The 22,147-nt window shown below is 41.1% G+C and overlaps 1 protein-coding gene across 1 annotated transcript in view; it reads right to left on the bottom strand.

The window, feature by feature from the left end:
* Positions 1–132: 132 nt before the first annotated feature.
* Positions 133–22,147, bottom strand: part of LOC141551841 (vomeronasal type-2 receptor 26-like) — a 49,514-nt gene continuing 27,499 nt past the window's right edge. The window contains exons 6-9 of the mRNA XM_074284380.1: positions 18,453–18,576; positions 16,462–17,367; positions 14,300–14,388; positions 133–213 (exon numbers count right to left, since the gene is read on the bottom strand). Of these exons, the coding sequence (XP_074140481.1) occupies positions 133–213; positions 14,300–14,388; positions 16,462–17,367; positions 18,453–18,576 (1,200 nt within the window). The remainder of the gene's footprint in view (positions 214–14,299; positions 14,389–16,461; positions 17,368–18,452; positions 18,577–22,147) is intronic.

Below are 22,147 nucleotides of genomic sequence, written 5' to 3'. Positions count from 1 at the left end.
ACAGCAAGGGAAGAAACGAGGTGAGAAATGCTTCTCACAATATGGGGCCACATCTCCCTGAACAGTAACCAAAGTTTTAACTCTGAGGCAATGGAGCAACTCCTCATGCTCCAGCCAAGTCAGCTGCTTGAGTCAGGGACTGAGGAGGAACTTTTCAGCACCAGACACGGCCTGTCTATGTATAGAAGCCCGGGCTCTGATGTCCAGGTCACACTGGAGGAAACAGTGGGATATTAGTCAGGTGCATGTGCAAGACAAGGACAAAGGTGTAAGATGAGGGACCATTTTATACTTTTTTTCTGTCTCCAGGTACATTTATTTTTAGATAGTTATTGGGTCCATTCGTCTTACTCGATTTTCCTCAGAGAAGTCTCAGTCTCAGAAGAATTCCGGGGACCAGCCAGCCTGGGGCATCTCCAGCTGAGTCCCTGCATCCAGGGAAATCATAAGTGCAAAATTATATTTTGACCTCTCTTTCCCTTGTGCCAAGTCAGGCTCCATCCCAGAAGTGCCTTTTGTTGGAAAATAGTTTTGTGACCTGACTTCAGCCTGTGATGGAGAAACCTCATGAAATATTCCATTGTAGGACACAAGATTTATTAAAACCTTCAGAGATCATAATTTTCCTAAAAGTCAGTAAAGTTGTAGCCTTGATGCTCATAAGTTCCCTGCACCAGGGTCCACGTGAGCCAGGTCCCAGGCTCAGGGCGCAGTGAAATCCATTTGGAAAAGTCATTATAGAAAGCTGGTGCTCAGAGTTTTCCTCTGCCAGTGGGTCTCCCTCTTTCTGTAGGATTGTAACATCCGTCTGTTAGAAATGAAAGGAGCCTAAAAGATTCCTCAGTCCAGGATTTTTTTTTTTTATTATATATATATATATATATTTTATAATATTATCCCTTGTATTCATTTTTCCAAATTAACACCCCCTCCCTCTATTCCCTCCCCCCGACGACAGGCAATACCATACATTTTACATGTGTTACAATATAGTCTAAGTACAATACATGTGTGTGAATATCATTTTCTTGTTGCACAATAAACATTAGAATCCGAAGGTACATGCAACCTGGGCAGACAGATTGTAGGGCTAACAATTTACATTCCCCTCCCAGTGTTTCTTCTCTGGGTGTATCTACCTCTGTCCATCATTGATCAACTGGAAGTGAGTTGGATCTTCTTTATGTTGAAGATTTCCACTTCCATCAGAATACATCCTCATACAGTATTGTTGTTGAAGTGTACAGTGATCTTCTGGTTCTGCTCATTTCACTCAGCATCAGTTGATTTAAGTCTCTCCAACCCTCTCTGTATTCCTCCTGCTGGTCATTTCTTACCGAGCAATAATATTCCATAACTTTCATATACCACAATTTACCCAACCATTCTCCAACTGATGGACATCCATTCATCTTCCAGTTTCTAGCTACAACAAAAAGAGCTGCCACAAACATTTTGGCACATATATGTCTCTTTCCGCTCTTTAGTATTTCTTTGGGATATAATCCCAGCAGCAGCGCTGCTGGGTAAAAGGGTATGCACAGTTTGATAACTTTTTGGGCATAATTCCAGATTGCTCTCCAGAATGGCAGGATTCTTTCACAACTCCACCAGCAATGTATTAGTGTCCCAATTTCCCCACATCCCCTCCAACATTTGTCATTATTTGTTCCTGTCATCTTAGCCAATCTGACAGGTGTGTAGTGGTATCTCAGAGTGGACTTAATTTGCATTTCTCTGATCAGTAGTGATTTGGAACACTCTTTCATGTGAGTGGATATAGTTTCAATTTCTTCCTCTGAGAATTGTCTGTTCATATCCCTTGACCATTTATCAATTGGAGAATGGTTCGGTTTCTTATAAATTATGGTCAGTTCTCTATATATTTTGGAAATGAGACCTTTATCAGAACCTTTGTTTTTAAAAATATTTTCCCAATTTGTTACTTCCCTTCTAATCTTGTTTGCATTAGTATTATTTGTACAGAAACTTTTTAGTTTGATGTAATCAAAATCTTCTATTTTGTGATCAATAATGATCTCTAGTTCTCCTCTGGTCATAAATTCCTTCCTCCTCCACAAGTCTGAGAGGTAGATTATCCTCTGTTCCTCTAATCTATTTATTATCTCCCTCTTTATGCCTAAATCATGGACCCATTTTGATCTTATCTTGGTATATGGTGTTAAGTGTGGATCCATATCTAATTTCTGCCATACTAATTTCCAGTTTTCCCAACAGTTTTTTCCGAATAATGAATTTTTATCCCTAATGTTGGAATCTTTGGGTTTGTCAAAGATTAGATTGCTATAGATGTACCCTTTTTTGTCCTTTGTATCTAATCTGTTCCACTGATCTACCGGCCTATTTCTTAGCCAATACCAAATGGTTTTGGTAACTGCTGCTATATAATATAGCTTTAGATCAGGTACACTTAGACCACCTTCCTCTGAGTTTTTTTTCATTAGTTCCCTTGCAATTCTTGACCTTTTATTCTTCCATATGAATTTTGTTGTTATTTTTTCTAGGTCATTAAAATAGTTTCTTGGGAGTCTGATTGGTATAGCACTAAATAAATAGATTAGTTTGGGGAGTATTGTCATCTTTATTATATTCGCTCGGCCTATCCAAGAACACTGAATGTCTTTCCAATTATTTAAATCTGATTTTATTTTTGTGGCAAGTGTTTTGTAATTTTTCTCATATTATTCCTGACTTTTCTTTGGTAGATGGATTCCCAAATATTTTATACTCTCAACATTTGTTTGGAATGGAATTTCTCTTTGTATCTCTTGCTGTTGCATTTTGTTAGTGATATATAAAAATGCCGAGGATTTATGTGGATTTATTTTGTATCCTGCCACTTTGCTGAAATTTTGAATTATTTCTAGTAGCTTTTTAGCAGAGTCTTTGGGGTTCTCTAAGTATACCATCATGTCATCTGAAAAAAGTGATAGTTTAATTTCCTCATTTCCTACTCTAATTCCTTGAATCTCTTTCTCGGCTCTTATTGCCGAGGCTAGCGTTTCTAGTACTATATTGAATAGTAATGGTGATAGTGGGCAACCTTGTTTCACTCCTGATCTTACTGGGAAAGGTTGCAGTTTATTTCTATTGCATATTATGCTTACTGACGGTCTTAAATATATACTCCTGATTATTCTAAGGAATAATCCATTTATTCCTATACTCTCAAGAGTTTTTAGTAGGAATGGATGTTGGATTTTGTCAAATGCTTTTTCTGCATCTATTGAGATGATCATATGGTTCTTATTAATTTGATTATTAATATGGTCAATTATATTAATAGTTTTCCTAATATTAAACCAGCCCTGCATTCCTGGAATAAATCCTACTTGATCATAGTGTATTATCTTGGAGATGATTTTCTGAAGTCTTTTTGCTAATATCTTATTTAAGATTTTAGCATCAATATTCATTAAGGAGATTGGTCTATAATTTTCTTTCTCAGTTTTCGATCTACCAGGTTTAGGTATCAGTACCATGTCTGTGTCATAAAAGGAATTTGGTAGGACTCCTTCATCCCCTATTTTTTCAAATAATTTATATAACATTGGGGCTAATTGTTCTTTAAATGTTTGGTAGAATTCACATGTGAATCCATCTGGCCCTGGGGATTTTTTCCTGGGGAGTTGATTAATAGCTTGTTCTATTTCTTTTTCTGAAATGGGACTATTTAAGCAATTTATCTCTTCCTCTGTTAATCTAGGGAGCCTATATTTTTGGAGGAAGTCATCCATTTCACTTAAGTTATCAAATTTATTGGCATAAAGTTGGGCAAAGTAACTCCTTATTATTTCTCTAATTTCCTCTTCATTGGTGGAAAGATCCCCCTTTTCATTTGTAAGACTATCAATTTGATTTTCCTCTTTCTTTTTTTTGATCAAATTTACCAAAGGTTTATCTATTTTATTGGCTTTTTCATAAAACCAACTCTTGGTTTTATTTATTAATTCAATGGTTTTTTTACTTTCAATTTTATTGATTTCTCCTTTTAATTTTTGTATTTCGAGTTTAATTTTTGGTTGGGGGTTTATAATTTGGTCTTTTTCTAGCCTTTTAAATTGTAAGCCCAATTCATTAATCTTCTCTTTCTCAATTTTCTTCAAATAAGCCTCTAAAGATATAAAATTTCCCCTTATTACCGCTTTAGCTGCATCCCAAAGATTTTGATATGATGTCTCATCATTATCATTATCTTGGGTGAAATTGTTAATTGTTTCTATAATTTGCTCTTTCACCCAGTCATTCTTTAAGATGAGATTATTCAGTTTCCAATTACTTTTTGGTCTATTTACCCCTAACTTTTTACTGAATGTAGCTTTTATTGCATTGTGATCTGAGAAGAAGGCATTTATTATTTCTGCCTTCCTACATTTAATTTTGAGATCTTTATGTCCTAGTATATGGTCAATTTTTGTATAGGATCCATGGACTGCTGAGAAGAAAGTATATTCCTTCCTATTGCCATTCAGTTTTCTCCAAAGGTCTATCATACCTAGTTTTTCTAATGTTCTATTTACTTTTTTAATTTCTTTCTTGTTTGTTTTGTGGTTTGATTTGTCTAAATCTGAGAGTGCAAGGTTGAGATCTCCCACTATTATAGTTTTACTGTCTATTTCTTCTTGCAGTTCTCTTAACTTTTCCTTTAGAAAGTTAGATGCTATACCACTTGGTGCATATATGTTTAGTATTGATATGGCTTCATTATTTATGCTACCTTTCAGCAGGATATAGTTTCCTTCCTTATCTTTTTTAAGGAGATCTACTTCTGCTTTTGCTTGATCTGAGATAAGGATAGCTACCCCTGCTTTTTTGGCTTTACCTGAAGCATAATAGGCTCTGTTCCAACCTTTTACCTTTACTCTGTATGTATCTCCCTGCTTTAAGTGTGTTTCCTGTAGGCAACATATTGTAGGGTTCTGCTTTTTGATCCAATCTACTATCCGTCTCCGTTTGATGGGATCGTTCATCCCATTTACATTTACAGTTAAAATTACTAATTCTGTATTTCCTGCCATCGTATTATCCCCAGATTATGCTTTTTTCCCTTGACCCCCCTGATCCCCCTCCCCGATATTTAATTTACAGACCCCCCTTGTGACGCGCAACCCTCCCTCTTTTTTTTTTTTTTTTTTTTTAGGATCCCTCCCCCCTCCCTCCAAGTCCCTTCACTTATTCTCCTTTTCCTTTTCCCTTTTCCTCTCCCCCCTTTTAATGAGGTGAGAGAAAATTCTCTGAAAAACAAATATGTTAATTATTTACTCTTTGAGCCTCTTCTGATGAGAGTAAGATTCACACAATGATTCTCCCCCTCACTAAGTTCCCTCAGATATGGTGTATTTTCTATGTCTCTTCCTGGGATGTAGTTTCCCTCTTTTTATCACTCCTTCCCCTTTTTCTGAACCGACCTCCTTCCCTTTACTACACCCCCCTTTTTTTCTTTTATAACAGTAAAATCAAATTATCCTTGAGTATTTTTTATATACCCACAACAGAGTTACAGTTCTCAAGGGTTCTGTGTACCTTTTTCTGTTTCTCTTCAGTCTTGTGGATGTAGATCAAATTTTTTGTTTAAGTCTGGTTTTTTTTCTTAGAAACATATAGAATTCCTCTGTTTCATTGAATGACCATCTTCTTCCATGGAAAAAGATGCTAAACTTAGCTGGGTAGTTCATTCTTGGTTGCAGTCCTTGATCTTTTGCCTTACGGAATATCAGGTTCCAGGCCCTTCTATCTTTTAATGTGGAGGCAGCCAGATCTTGGGTGACCCTTATTGTGGCACCTTGGTATTTAAATTGTTTTTTTCTAGCTGCTTGCAGGATTTTCTCCTTTGTGTGGTAATTCTGCAGCTTAGCCACAATATTCCGTGGTGTTCTTTTTTTAGGGTCTATTTCAGAAGGAGTTCGATGAATTCTTTCCACATCTACTTTCCCTTCTGTTTCTATTATCTCTGGACAGTTCTCTTTGATAATTTCCTGTAAAATAGAATCTAGGCTCTTTTTTTGGTCATAGTTTTCTGGAAGTCCAATAATCCGCAGATTATCTCTCCTAGATCTATTTTCCAGGTCTATAGATTTTCCCAGTAAGTATTTGACGTTGTTCTCCAGCTTCTCATTTTTTTTTGTTTTGTTTGACTGATTCTTGGGTTCTCTGTGAATCATTCATTTCTATTTGTTCCATCCTGACTTTTAAGGAGTTATTTTCTTCTTTCACAGTTTTTAGTTCTTTTTGTAAATGCCCAATTTCGTTTTTAAATGAATTATTTTGCTCTATTGAATTTTTTTCCATTTCCCTAATTTTTTTTTTTTGAGAATTATTTTCTTTTTCCAATTCAGAAATTCTATTTTCTTGAGACTTTTTTATCTTTTCCAATTCAGAAATCCTACTTTCCTGTGTTTTTTTAACCTTTTCTAATTCACTAATTTTGTTTCCCTGCATCTCCTGTGAATTCTTTATTTTTTCCAACTCCAATTTCAGGACGTTGTTACTCTCTATCATAACTTCCCTTTCTTTTCCCCATTTTTCTTCGATCTCCCTCAATTTTTTAAGAGCTTCTTCTAGGAGAGAGTTATGTGATGGGGGGCAGGAATCGTTCCCCTTTAGGTTGTTATCTTCTGAATCTTTGCTGTTAACTTCCTCGGGGTTGGATACCCGCTCTTTCTCTGTATAGAAGGAATCTATAGTTTTTCTAGCTTTTTTGCTCATACTTAAAAAATGTTTTGGGGTCTGTCCCTGGGGTAGGAAATTATTTACTTCTTTACCAGCTTCCTCCCAGACCAGATGGATGCAGCGGCTCCTGCACCTGAGCTAAGATAGAGCTCTGGGAGAGAGTTCCCCACCCCCTCCCTGGAAGTGCCTCAGAGGTGATTAGCACTACTGTGCTTCGAGGGCGTAGAATAGTGAAGACTGTAGGAAGCCCAGCGTATGTGTCCGGGTGGGGAGTGGGTGTCTGCAGCAGGTGACGTGAGAAGCCCCTGCGCTCAAACTGGAAGTGTCTGCCAGAAACCGCGGTCCCTAGTTCAAAGGTTCCGCTTCTCTGGGACTTCCTGGAGCTGAGTTCCACTCCCTCCAGCTAAGCTAGGCAGTGTGTGTTGCCTTGGGCCATATCCACCCACTTGTCAGTCTCTTAACTATTCTCAGGAGGTAGCTGTGGCCACACCCCCTGGTGCCGAGTCAGCTGAGTCACCCCCCAGGATCGGGGAAAATCTAATCTGAGTTTTAAAATATTTTGGCTTTCTCTTCTGAACTGCTAAATAATTAGCAGAGAAGAGCTAACAGCCTGTGCCAGATTCCTTTACCTCAGTGGCTTCTCTGATCCCAGAGCCCTTCCCAGCGCAATGGGCGCAGTGTGCCCCTACCCCACCGTCTGTGATGGTCTTTCTTATTCCTCCCCTGAGAACTGACCTTTCCTGTTGAAACTCCAGATTCTCTTCAGCTGGTAAGTCGTGCTTCCAGTCCTTGTGATATCTATCAGTCCTGAGCTAATTTTGAGACTTAATTTATCTAATTGGTTGTGAGGGAGTGAGGACGTTCACTGAGTTGTGTGTTTCTTCTCCGCCATCTTGGCTCCGCCCCCCCCTCAGTCCAGGATTTTGAGGACAGATTTCCTCTCTCCAACAAGGAGAACAAAGACACCTGCAGGCCCATCTTCCCCACCTGAGATTAATATCACAGGATCTTCAGCTTCACCTTTGCACTTTGGGCGGTGGGAGCAAAGACTTCTGAAGTCCCAGAGACATTTGGGGAAAATCTTTCATGAAATCTCAACTTTACAGATGAGGAAATGACTCCCAGGGGATTAGAATGACTTGCCTGCATTTACACAATATGGAGCAGAACAATCCTGAGGTTTTACCCCAAAGCTAATTCCCTCCTACTCCCAACCACTGCCCTTAGAGAAGGTCACAGGGGGAGTTCCTGCAGTCAGAAAGCCTTTGGAGCAGAGCTTGTGGCTCCATCCTTCAGCCTCCAGTCTGAGGGAGAGGCCCCCGAGTGCATGAGATGGGGACATATTGCTCAGTGATTCCACTTCAGGAAATCAGTTTAGTCCTGGGGGAGGGGATGTTGCTCCTGGCAGTGAAAACCAGTCAGAGCTGAGGATGAAAAATGAAGAGAATCAAATAAAACACTTTGGTAAATCTGCCTTTGCCTGCTGGATCCTAGGCCATCTTCCCCACCTGATTACCTATCACAAGATAAAGGAGCATATAGTCAGAAGAGACCTCAGAGACCTGGTGATTCTAGGTTGGTTCCTTCCTTCTCTAGATCTAGGAAATGGGCCCTGCAAGGTTCAGTCATTTTGGTCAGGTCTAATTCTCAGTGACCTCATCTTGAGGGTTTCCTAGAGGGCTTTGCCGCTCCCCCTCCAAGGCCTTTGATTGATGAAGTAACTGAAGGAAATGAGGTGAAGGACTTGCCTTGGGTCACAAAGTGGTTCCAGTAAGTACCTGAGGCCGGATTAGAACTTGCCTCCTGTCCCCTAACTGTCCCTGTCCAATCTGAGTCCCTTCCAATGGAAGATCCACTCTTGGACCTTCAGGGAACTTGCCCCTCCAAATAAGGAGGTCAGGGTCCTCTCTGGGGCTTGTTCTTCCCACTTTGGAATAATCTGAGGGAAAAAATAATGTTAAAACAAAGCTTCATTATGACTCCTGTGTGGGGTCTCCTCAAAGTGCTCCTAGCAGAGGATATTGGGGGAATGAGGGAGGCTTCAGTCACACACACACACACACACACACACACACACACACACACACACACACAAGAACCACAACATTTCCTGGGACATTTTCTGAATAAAGAAGCTGTGGTAGAGACCAGTGGTTTGTAAGGACTTTGTTTCCAGGTGGATTCATCTGGGATCCTGCTGGGAGCCCCTTTGGACAAGGAGACTTCAGTCAGCCCTCCCCCTCTGGCAGAGAACTCTGGGAATTCCACAGGACTTTGTCTCTTTTGACTTTGACCCTCCTCAGGGACTGCTTTTGTCTGGGGATATTGGAGTGAATTTCTGGTAAAGACAAGGGGGAACTGATGCTCCAGGTCCTGAGGGGACCATTGCAGCCCATCCAGAACACTGAAGAGACGACTGCCATCCTGGCTAGAAAAGGGAACAGGAGACACACAGGGACTGGCAGCAGGCCGGCTCTTCATTTCCTTCCACAGAGAGAAGGCCCAACAGCAAGGACTCAGAACCAGGCATCTGAGATGCATCTAATATGTTCCCATCATCCTCCTGGAAGGGAAGGACTTTCAGGGCTCTGCCTCCTCAGTAATCACAGCTCCTAAAACAGAAGGAAATGGTGATTCCCGAGGGCTCAGGAGCGCCCATATCTGACCTGTGTCACTGCATCAATGGGAATAATACACAAGAACAGGCCACATTGCCCCTGCTTTGCCAGGGCTCCCTGAGCACCTTTTCCCAGGCCTTGCAGCTCAATCCCCTCTCTGGGCCTCTTTGCCATTAGAACCGGGGACCAGGAGCTCCCAAACCTCCCATGTGGCTTTTGATTTACACACTGACCGGCACAGAGGGAGTTCTCAGCACAGGCTCCTTTGATCCCCCATCATTTACCCCCAGGGGGATCCCAGCTGACCTCCGTGATTGCCTGAGATCTCTGACCTCCCTGGGTGTCTTCTGGAGCAGGAGGGGGTCAGACTCCTGACCTCGGAGGGCTCCTGGCTCCAGGTCCATGATCTAGTTCAGCCTCAGGCAGAACAGTGGGGGCCTGTGGGGGAGGGGCCCAGGGCTCTCCATGGTTCTGGCCAAGTCTATTGTTCTCTGGGAAGGGAGAGAGCCAAGCTAAGGGGGAGGGCAAGGGCTAAGTCAGGAGCTCCAGGGACACCTGGCCTGAACAAAGGGGCAGCTAAGGGGGCAGAACATGGAGCTCAGGCTGGAGCCAGGGAGAACCGAGTCCCACTGCAGCCTCAGGCACCTGCTGGCTGTGGGACCCTGGGAAATCCCTCTGATTGACTCAGTTTGCCCTGATGTAAAATGGGATAATAATAGCACCTACCTCCTGGGGGTGCAGTGAGGATCAAATGAGGTGATTGTGAAGCCCTTAGCACAGGGCCCGGCTCATAGGATGTGCTCCATAAACAGTAGTAATTATTATTATTATTTGTAATGTTCTTGGTTTCGGTTTCCTTGGGGTCTCTGGGAGCTTCCTTTCACTTCAGTAATCACCACAAGTGCAGCCGGGGGTTAAAGTCCAAATCCTTATTTGTCTCTTTCCAAGTCTCGGCTCCTTTCCTGGCCCCGTTAGCTTTCTTGGGGGCCTCTCTCTCTCCTCCATCCCAGAGCTTGAGCTCCCGCCTCCTTCTCTGCCTCTGATTCCCCCGACTCCACAGGTTTGTGCTCCAGCCTCAGCCACCACCAAGGAGGGACGATGGGATGAATCTGTCCCTGCCCCGGGAGCTTCTGGTGCTTCTGTCTCTTCTGTGCCTGAGAGCTCGTCCTTCTGTGCCCCTCACTGAGCACACCCCTGTCATGACACCCCTGGGAACCATTCTTTGTTGTAGGATTAAATCAATGCTGACCTGGGTTTAACCACTTCTCCTCAATCCCACTCAGGGCCTTGTTTCCGGTTCCGGCCCACCATCTCCTTGTAGGGTCAGACCAATCCCCCTGAGCCAGGCTGAAGGAGGGAACCATTGTCTCTGTCAATCCCACTGACTCAGCCCCTTGCTCTGTTCCCAGTTCTGGCCACAACCATGATTAGTAGTAAATGAGTTAATGTCTGTGAATGGCTCAGCACAGCACCCGGCCCACAGTGGGCACTTTATACCTGGCAGTTACTACTGCAGCCCGGGGGGCGAGCGGGACGCTCCAGGCCATTCCCTGCACACTCGGGTTTCCCAGGATTCGGGGTCTCCCTGGGACGTGGGTCCATTCTAGCAGCTCACCAGCCCTGGAGGCCTCCTCCTCCTGGGACACTCCTTCTGTGTACCCCCCAAAAGCTGGAGAGGCCTTCGATTCACCCCTCACACATTTATTAGATGCCTAGTAAAAGTGACAGGCCTCCCCCTCTGGTTTACCTTCCTCTGGGGGAGATGTAACATGTACAGAACTAAAGGAAGAAGGGGCAGCTGGGTGGGGCAGGGGTGGGAGCCCTGGCCTGGAGTCAGGGAAACATCTTTCTAAGATCAAATCTGGCCTCGGACATTTACTATCTGTGTGACCTTGGCCAAGTCACTGTTTGCCTCAGTTCCTCATGTCTAAAACGAGGTAGACAAGGGAATGGCAAAGCACTCCAGTATTACTGCCAGGAAAATCCCAAATGGGGCCAGAAAGAGAGGGACGTGATTAAACAATGGCTGAGCAAGAAAAGCAAAATAAAGCCAAAGGAAAATTGAAGTACAAAGGGGAGGGTGATGGAAGAAACATTTGTTAAGCCCCTACTGTGTGTCAGGACCTTGTGTATAAAAAACAGAGAACACACCTGGGGGGCAGAAGAGGTCTTCTGGAAGCACGTGGCTCCAGAGCTCAAAGGAAACAAAAAGTGTGTAAGAATATATGTCCATGTGCATTTTTACAACTTCATACATATACAGGTACACTATATACACACAGGGGATTTTTCTCACCTTAAAGGGCCAAAAAATGCCAGTTGTTGTTGTTGTTGTTGTTGGAATTATTCTCATCATACCCACTCAGCAAAGGGAGAAGGGGCTTCTGGGATGGAGCAGCCAGGAAGGGGAGAACATGGTGGCCCCACAGGACCTGAGACTCAGGCAATGCTGGGGATCCCATTGGCTGCAGCTGGGGAAGGGGAGGAAGACCTAGAAAATGGAGCTGGGAAGGCCCCAAAAGTAGGGGTCAGGGAGCCATAGGCTTTCCTTTAGTTCCAGGATAAAGAGCTCCAGTGAAGGCCCAGGGCATTTTTAGGTACCCTCACATCCCCCCCTTGCTAGATGTCCCTGAGAGAGAGTCCAGCTTCCTTTGCCAAGGAGAGGGCTGTCCCTGGCCCTGAGCTGCACAGGGAGGGGCCTGGCCCGTCCTCTGCACAGTGAAGTAGGAAGCCTCAGATTTGAACAGCCGTTTTTATCCTCCTTTGTCTGCAATAACCATGTAGCACTTATGCCTAATAAAGGTTTGTGCGCTTGTATGTTGGCCAAGCTTGAGCAAAAGCACTGTGACATCACCGACTTATGAGCTCCTGTGTCCACCGACCCTTCAAAGAGTTTTCCTTCTATTTCCAACCATAAAAGTGGCCTAGAATCAGCTATAGATTGCATCCCGAACTCCTCTTCTCCTGTACTTCCAGAACGTTTTAATATTCTCTTTCTACTCTTTTGTAAGATATTATCAGTAACTGTGCTGTCCTTTCCTGCTTTTTACTTAATGTCCTGGTGAGGAGCAGCAAGCGAGGAATACACATTTGCCCTTCAGAAATCAGAATCTACTGCTTGTGGAATAGCCATAAATCCTTGCAGTGACTGTGACTTAAGTGCTGACATGAGCCCTCCTATGCCCAAAGGAAGAAGACGCGAGACTCTACTGTTGAGAGAGAACATCTTCCCACATGGTCAGTCACTCAATGTGACATCGAGAAACATAAATCAAGGCCTGTCCTTCCCGGAGTCACATGTATTACCGCTGCTATTGTCAATAAGTAGGATTTAAGGTATTGCTTGCAGACACAGTAGGAGGGAGAATAAGGGAAAGTGTGGTTTCCATCATCTGGGGCTGGAGCTGGCCCTGAGGAGAGTTTCCAATATCTCATTAGCCTGCATGTTATACTGAGAAGGACATTGAAAAGCACAACTCTGGGCCCTTCCAACATTTTAGACATAAATTCAAAAGTTTATCTGCTGAATTGCAACGTGGTGAAACCTTCTGGGTAGTACAATTTATCTTCATATGACCCCTTTGTCCCCAATTATAGCATCCATGGGAGTTTGAAAAATTCTGAGATTGTGATTATCCTGATTCAGCGCAGCAGTCATTGCTGGGGCTTGAAAGGAGTTCCAACTTTCTGACAGCTTTAGAACATTTCTACTAAAGACATTTCTGGTTTGGCCCCAGATAATGCATTTTTACAATCTCCATGAGCATTTTCAAGGGCAAGTTGTCTCAATCAAATCTGGGCTATCTCCCCATCCCTGAGAGAATACTGAACTGCTGTCATTCAGTGACTGACAAACTCAGCCAAGGCCGCATTAAGTCCCTGAATGATTTTTGTATCTGATGTCTCTCTGCCAGGTTTCCCAAGTATCTTTACCCATGCTGCTCTAGCTGTCTTCATCACTTGTTCATAAGCTAACACTTCATCATTTAATTGATTTCTTAATTGACTAAATACTCCCATTCCAGTGAGAATCTCAAAGGTGATTCTGACCACGGTGTGATCATTGATCTGGACTTGGTCTTGCCATTCCGAAAAAACGGCTGCCTTCCATATTAAATAATGTCCTCCTTCTAAGGTGGTTTTTGCCATTGAACACCTGGTTAAAGGAGGCGAGGCGCTTCATGAGACTGAATCTAACAGGGTAAAGTCATGTGGACTATTGGAACCATCACTGGAAGCAGCTGATGTAACACTTTCAGTAATTACAAGTCCAGAGCTTGATATTTTCTCCTATTTTGTCCTGGATTACTTGGATCTGCGGTTTCAATAACAGGCAAAGGTAACTGCATTTCTAAAAAGATGTCTTCTCTTCTTTCTTTAGCTCTCTTAATTGCCTCCTGAACTCATCTACTTAATTCATTTCTGTAAGAATTTAGTTTCCCTTCAGATCTGTTCCTCTACCCAGGGATCTGTAGGTTTTGTGAATTATCCTTTTTGTTAACATTTACACATTCTATAACTTGGGGCAAGTCTTCTTCCTCCACAGAACTAGCAGATAAATCTACTTTAAGCACTCTAGAACTTAAAACAGCCCCCTCTGGAGGCAGAAGAGAGATTTTCAAAATGTTTCAGCTAGAAAATATAATAACTGGAAAAACTCCTGGCCCTGTTTCTCTAAAATATCCACTCATTGATTTTCCCTCTCTCTTCCATTTCTCCACATGAATTATTCCTTCTTGTGAAAACCAAAAACAGCATTTTTCTATAAACTCTAAAAATTCCTGTAACTGTCCTGTAGTAATTCCCAATTCTCTTTCCTTTCCCAGCTTCTTTAATACTTTCAGGTAACATCCTAGGTCCCTGTCTCCTAATTGCTTTTGCCCCATTCTGATTCAATATGTGCACTACATAGGTATCAGTGGTACAAAACTCAGTATTACTTCTACCTAATTCTTGTGTTAGCCGGGAGATAGAGTGATTTTACTTCTTACCTTAATCCTGGAGCTCAACAAGGGGTCCCTCTCCTCTGCAATGGCATTCAGGTCTACTTGAGTCCCAATGTGGATGCCCGCTCCCCCAACTAGGATGAGTGTGGAAACAAAAGTGCAGGAACCAGCCAGGTACCATCTAAGCATTCCATTTATTGATCTGAGAGCCAGGATCTGGATTTTCTCTAAGCTCATATTGCAAAAACACTAGACTCTTCAGGTTACTTAGTGAATGTTTCAAGATTACAGATACACATCCTGCCCTTGCTTGCAATTTGACATGAATATTAAACAGAGATTAGCAGTAAGTCTGCCTATTGTAACAATGATAAACTGTAGCACTTGGTGGTAACATTCTACTTATTGTAACAGAGTCATATATTGTGTACTTCAGGAAGGCCTTGTTCCTATTACATTCTTCAAGCCTGTTATTCCAGAAATATCCCAAGCAATTCTACTCTAATTATTGTTCTATAACAAGGACCAGCAAGAAGATTTCAGAGAGGCCCGGAGAGACTTATATGAGCTGATGATGGTGAACAGAGCAGAACCAGGAGATCATTGTGCATGGCAACAACAAGGTTATATGATGATCAATTCAGGAACATGTGGCTCTCTTCAACAATGAGATGCTTCAGACCAGGTCCAATGGTTTTGATAAAGAGAGCCTTGTATAACCAGAGAGAGGATTGTGGGGAATCACCTCCCCAGTAAAACTGATGAGAAACCTTACGGAAAACAGAAAAATACAGGAAAATAGAAGAATTCCAAGTATTTGTGAGGAAAAGACCAGAGCTGAACAGAAAATTTGACTTTCACTTACAGGACTCAGGAAAATCACAAGTAATTAATCAGGAAGTGGAAATGATAAGAGACTTAACCTGATTTATTTGCTGACATTCTTCCATGTAATTCATGAGAAATTTCCCATTATTAGGGAAGTTAGAAGGAGTGTGTATTAAGAGAGTGCATAGGTGTGAATTGATATAATTCTTTTTGAAAGAAATTTCATTAAATTATAGGGTTGGAGGAAAGAATTGGGAGAAAGGGAAAAGGAGAAGGAGAATGGCATAAATTATCTTCTATTAAAGAGGAAACACAGCATTTAGTGGAGGGGAAGAAAGGAGGGGATGGACAGTGAGTGAATATTACAATCAGTCAAACTGACTGTAAGAAGAAATAACATACACACTCAATATAGCTATAGAAATCCATATTATTTTGCAAGCTAGTAGGAGGAAAAATGAATATGAGAAGGGGGTAGGCTGAGAAAAGAAGGGATATTGTGAAAAGTGTGGTGAGAAGTAAACTCCTTTGATGAGGGATAAATTGAAAAAAAATGGAATTAATGGGAGAAATACAGTTAGCAACAGTCATTGTAAAAACAATTTTGAAGCAACTTTCATTGATGTAGCAGCTCTTCTCAAATGTATAGATAAAGGAATGAAATATATTAAAACATGAGTCAATCCCCAATTGATATTGATAAAAATATATGATCTATGTTGAAAGGCCATAAAATTAGGCAAATTCAGCCACCTAAAACTAACATGGCTTGAAACCCAAAAAGGATTAAGAAAAAAGGAAAAGGAATTATATGTACAAAAATCTGGATGTCACTTGGGGAAAGAATTGGAAATTGAGAGAATTCCCATCAAATGCAGAATGATTGAAGAAATTGTGGTATGTAATTGTGATGGAATACTTTGATGATTCTCTATGTATGATGACCAGAAAAATCCGGAAAGATATACATGAAAATATGAAAACTAAAAGGTAATGTGTACAAAGTCAAGCAATATAGCAGACTGGTCACCTGCAAATAACTTTGTTTTTCAACAACACAATGATCCAAAAGTACTCTCAAGGGCTTTATGATGAAACTGATGATGTAACACAGGTTTTAATATATATATATATATATATATATATATATATATATATATATGTTCTTTTTATTAAGCCAAGGAATGATGCATGTAGGCATTATGATATTTATAAAATATTTTATGCAACTGCGCATGTGGAAGCTCGATGCTTCTGGGCTTGGGGAAGAAAGGAGAGAATGTGAAAGTCAAAGCTTTAAAAATAAAGATAAAAATAGTGTTTTACATGAAACTGGGGCAAATAAAGATATCAAATTTTAAAAAAAGATAAATTCTTGCTCCTGGAAGGCCTTTGATTCTTGTTCTGTTTTGTGTTATTTTCCCATGATGTCAGGAGAATCACAAGACATTTGGGAATAAAAATGCAGCCCAGTAATCCAGCGCTGGAGGCCAAAATGGAGAAGATCTCCACTATCATGACGGCTTTCCCTTTGGAGCTCTGATATGTGGGGAGGAAAGAGATCCAGACACTGCAAAACACCAGCATGCTGAAAGTGATGAACCTGGCTTCATTGAAGGCATCAGGCAGGTTCCTGGCCAGGAAGGCTACGGTGAGGCTTCCCAGGGCCAGAAAGCCCATGTAGCCCAGAACACAGTAAAATGCAAAGGCAGAGCCCTCATTACATGTGAGGATGATGAGCCTGGATTCAGAGTGTGTGTCTGCTTCTGGAAAGGGGGGAGAGGTCCCCAACCAGATGGCACAGAAAAGCCCTTGAATTCCGGAGCAGATGAGAACAACACAGTAGGGCACTCTAGGATGAAGGAATATCCTCATCCTGCTCCCTGGCCCTGTAACCCTGAAAGCCAGAACCACTGTGATGGTTTTAGCCAAAATGGAGGAAACAGCCACTGTGAACACAACTGCAAATACTGTTTGTTGCAGAAGGCAGGAGGCAGTGGTGGGACGGCCCACAAAGAGCAAGGAGCAGAGGAAGCAGGAGGAAAGGGAGGTGAGGAGCAGGTAGCTGAGGTTCCTGTTATTGGCTTGCACTATGGGAGTGTCTTGGAATTTCACAAAGACCCACAGAACCAGGGCTGTGAGCAATGAGAGTGAAAGAGCTACAGCTGTCACTGCCTTCCCCCAAGGTTCATTCACATCCAGGAAGGTCACAGTCTTGGGGAGGCAGTGATCTCTCTGCTCATTGGGATATTCATCCTCTGGGCACTTCTGACACTGCTCAGCATCTGCAGGAGACAAACAAGGACTTAAAATTTAGATTAAAACATTTCCCTAGATTCCCACAGCAGGAAATAGTCAGGAGAGCTGCAACAAGTCCTTCTGCTTCCATACAACACAAAACCCCATTCTCTCTTTACTGGGATGACACAGTCACTGGTAAGTTACTTGGTACACCGGTCAGATCAAAACTATTCTTGCCCTTGATCACTGGTTGGCTTTGGTTCAAGTTCTCTTTATTCCTTTTACATAAAGTGATGTCACCTTTTCTTCTTAACCTAATCACTAAGGACAGTAAGCTTAGACAGTGGAGACCTTTAGCATCAAACATCCAGATTTTTCCTGTGTTGGGTTGGGCAACAACTCAAGTTAAAGTGGTGCCTATATCAATACTCCTCATTCTTTCCATCTCCCAGTTTACATCTTTCAACAATTACTATTGTTGAATTTATATGAATTTTTAAACATTTTCTTGGTAGATACAGTGTGTGTCTTCTTGTCTCCTCTGTTGAAATAGAATCTCCCTTAATGAAGGATTCACCTCCTCTTTATCACTCTGTCCCATTATTTATGACCAACTTCTTCTCATACTAAATGACTATTGATTGATTGATTGAATAATGACTTAACAAATATCTGGCAAGTTTCTTACAGAAAACATGTTTCTTTTGTTTTGTCATTTTTCCTTTTCAAAATCCCAAGAGAATTGAACCCTTTCCAGCATATATTCAACAATGAAAAGGTAACCCTTTAATACCTTCATTTCATCAATTAATTAAAAGAAAAATTCTCTTTGGATCCTTCATTGGATTTTTTAACTAGTATTTCAAATATTGGATTCGCCTTATTTTCACCCTATCTTTCAGGTCCATGAGATCTGAAATTAGCATCTGGAATGCTTCAGTGACACACCAGATCCACCCTTGCTTTCAGCATTCTGTTTCCTAAAAAATATTTTTCTCCTCATTGTTTCTCCCTCTTTTTTGTGATCTTCACTTTTTTATTGCCCTATCACATCCACAGTGAAGACCCAAAGAGACATGCTAGTACTGCCCCAAATTACCAAGAAGTAGGGTTCCTTGCAGTAACTCACCCCTATGACTGGAGATTTCTCCTTCTGAGCATGGGGAGCAGCTGAAGCAACAAGGTGGCTTCCCCTCCAAAGGCAACTTCTTGAATCCAGCAGGACAACTGGCACTACATACTGCAGAGGGAACCTAAGATAGTGACAGGAGATGAGAATAAACATTTTTAACTGATAGCTATTTATGTTTGTGAAGAAAAACGCAGCTGTTTTTTGCCATTCTGATTTTGAGAACAACCTCCACAGATACAGAATTAAAAGTGTATTTGAATTATCACATGATCCAACTTATTCTTTGCATTTGTCACCCACTCTTCTGCAACACTCAGTGACAAACCTTCTCCTATTGAACCATTCACAAAAATGTATTTCACACCCTGATCATTTAAGGATAGTCTATATGTTGGCCAATTACAGAGAAGATGACTTCCCTTGTCTCAGTCATAGATGTGGGAGAGATCCCAAAAAAGACCTTGAAGCTTCTTCTTGGGGGTGGCCATTGTATTGCAAGTACTGTTCCCAAAGTAATGTGAATGTTATATGCCTAGAAGTATTCCTAATATAGTCAAGGGTTAAACAAGGGTGCCCATTAACACCATTATTATGCAATATTGTACTGGAAATGTTTTCTTCAATAATAGATGATGAAAGAGAAATTGAAGGAATTGGTGAAGGAGTGGTGTACACTTTTGGCAGAACAAGTGCCCGATGACAGAACCCAGAAACATTTGGAATGTAATTTTTGAGCTTCAAATATGCCTTCAAGACAGACCTTTGTGGCAGACATAGGGTACATCTAGGACAGCCTGGAGAAGTCCAGCATTGGGAATTTAGTGTGAGTCACTTAGCCAAAGTACAGTAATAGTGATTACTGTGTCCTCCTCTAGAAAGCCAGTGCATCAGCAGTTCAGCTGTGAGACATCCAGGGCAAACATAGAAGAGAACCTGGGAGTCAGTGAACCTCAGCAAGCCAGTCCAGTGGCAAAGCCTGCAGCACCATTGGCCCCACACAGTCAATGAGAGACCCCTGTTATTATGCAAAAGAAGCTTGAGGATATCTCTTGTGTGTCCAAGCAACAGAGCTCAAATTTTAGAAGTGAAAAGAGGAGCAAAAGAAAAAAAAAAGCTCTGCCCATAAAGAGATATCAGTCAGGGAAAATCATAATAGAAGACTGGAAGAGGGTAACAATGAGAAAATGCCTATGAATAAAATCTAAGGGGGGAATATGAACTCTTGTTAAGCTCAAAAGGCTCTCCTGAAAAAGCTCAAAAAATATCTTAAAAAAGAGATGACAGAAAAAATGTGCAGGAATGAGAATTATGAAAGAAAATGATGGCGAAAATAAAAACCTAAGCTTGGAAGAGGAAATATGGAAATGTCTAGAAGAAACAACTCTTTAAAAAACGAATTTGGCAAAAATAAAAATATATAGAAATTAATTATTTCTTAAAAATCAATTTGGTTGGGGGGGGGGGTAACAAGATGCTGGAGAGAACACATGAGTCTTCCTAAGCTCTCCTTTACCCTGAATCAATTTTAACAAAATTCAGTCTCAGAATTAGTGCTTGACTGTCAGAACCTGTGGATATTGGGTGTACAACATATTGCCAACTGAAAATATTCTCGAAATTCTCCAGAAAAGATCTGTTTTGCTCGTGCATGGGGACAGACTGGGGTTAGGCCAGGCACAGACCTCAGGCAGGCAGTGAGACCACAAGAAACAGCTCATGCTGAGCAGACTGGAAAGGGGCGGGGTGTGGTCTCTGCTGGTGGAAAATCTGGGGGGAGCACTTTAGCACAGTGGCTGCCACTCTGCCCTGGCAGCAAGCCAGTAGATCAGCAGAGAAGCTATAAACACAGGGGTAAAGGCCATAACCCCAAAATGCTGGAGTCTCTAGAGACCTGGACACACCCACCCAACAAATGGAGTGACTCAGAATGATCCAAGTGCAGCCACAGTCACTGCTCCCAGTGCAGATACTGCCTTCCCTCTGCCACTGATTTCAGCACAATGGCTAATCTCAAGGCAGCTTCATTGCCACTTGCTATTGTCTACAGAGGCAGCTTGGACATAAGACATTGCCTCCCATAAGTAGACTGTAGCTTTTGTGTTTTTTTCCTTAAAATGAGCAAAAAGGCAATGCAAGCTCTAACTAAGTGTTGATAATTTCTATAGGGAAAGAGCAGATTTCAGACCCTGTGGAAGCCAAAATCAGATTGGCGCTAGACCTAAAGGTGGATCTGATCTCGTCCCTACCACATAGGTAAATATAATCTGAGAGAAAAAAACAAAAATGCAAGCAAACGATAACAGAAAGAGCAGAAATGTCATGTTGTGGTCCATATTAATTTCCCATTGTTCTTTCTCTGGATGTAATTGCTTCTGTTCATTGGAAGACGTTTTGATCTTCTCATTGTTGAAGAGATCAATGTCCAACAGAATTGATCATAATATAGTATTGTTGGTGAAGTATACAATGATCTCCTTGTTCTGCTCATTTCACTTAGCATCAGTTCTTGTAAGTCTCTCCAGTCTTCTCTAAAATCATCCTACTGGTCACTTCTTACAGAACAATAATATTCCATAGCATGATTTTCTTTGTTAACTTTTTTATTTCTTTTTGTATTTGTCCAATTGAGTTTTTTAGTGAGTTGTATTGTTTTATGAAATGTTTCCCCAATTTGCCAAGTTTTTTAAAAAATAATTATTTTCTTTTTCCAGTTCATAAATTCTCTTTTCTTTGGAATTGTTTACCTTTTCCAATTCACAGATTCTGTTTTCCTGGGAGTTGTTTATCTTTTCCATTTCACAATTCTGTTTTTCAGGGAGTTGATTTCTTTTTCTACTCTATCTTTTAATGAGCTACATATGTTATCCTGAACCTATTGCAAAGCTTTCCTTTACCCATTTTTTTCTAGCTCTCTTTTAAGATCCTTTTATGTATATGTATATGTATATATATATATATATGTGTGTGTGTGTGTATATATATATATATATATATATATATGTATTGCATGTGTTAAATACATATGCTTTAACATATTTAACATGTGGGGCAGCTAGGTAGCACAGTGACTAGAACACCAGCCCTGAATTCAGGAGGACCAGAGTTCAAATCTGGTCTCAGACACTTAACACTTCCTAGCTGTGTGACCCTGGGCAAGTCACTTAACCCCAGCCTCAAAAAAAAAAAAACACACACACACACACACAAAAAAAGATATTTAACATGTATTGGTCTACCTGCCATATAGAGGAGAGGGGAAAGGAGGGGACAAGTTGGAATAGAAGGTTTTGCAAGGGCCAGTGTTGAAATATTACCCACACATATGTGTTGTATATAAAAAGCTATTATTAAAAAAAATTGTTAAAAAATGAAAATCAATTTGAGCAAATTGAAAAAGAAAATAATACCTTAAAAATAAAATTAGAGAAATTTTTAAAAAGCCATGGAACAAAATTTCCATTTCCATGTCCATGGGCATTTTTATAATTGGCCAAATGCAAAAGAAGATGAAACACTGATAGAAAAAAAAAATGTAGTTACTAAAACTTAGAATCTGACAGATGGAAACGAATGACTCAAGTAGGCAAATAAAATCAATGAAACAAAAGTAAAAATTAAGTGAAAATTTTGAAGAAAACATAAAATATTTCACTGAAGAAACTAATGATGTGGAAAATAGAACCAGGATCGAC

This window comes from Sminthopsis crassicaudata, chromosome 1 (genome assembly GCF_048593235.1).
Source record: "Sminthopsis crassicaudata isolate SCR6 chromosome 1, ASM4859323v1, whole genome shotgun sequence".
NCBI classification, from domain to species: Eukaryota; Metazoa; Chordata; class Mammalia; order Dasyuromorphia; family Dasyuridae; genus Sminthopsis; species Sminthopsis crassicaudata.
Note: the sequence above shows the minus strand (reverse complement) of the source record. Positions and strands in the feature narration are given on the sequence as shown.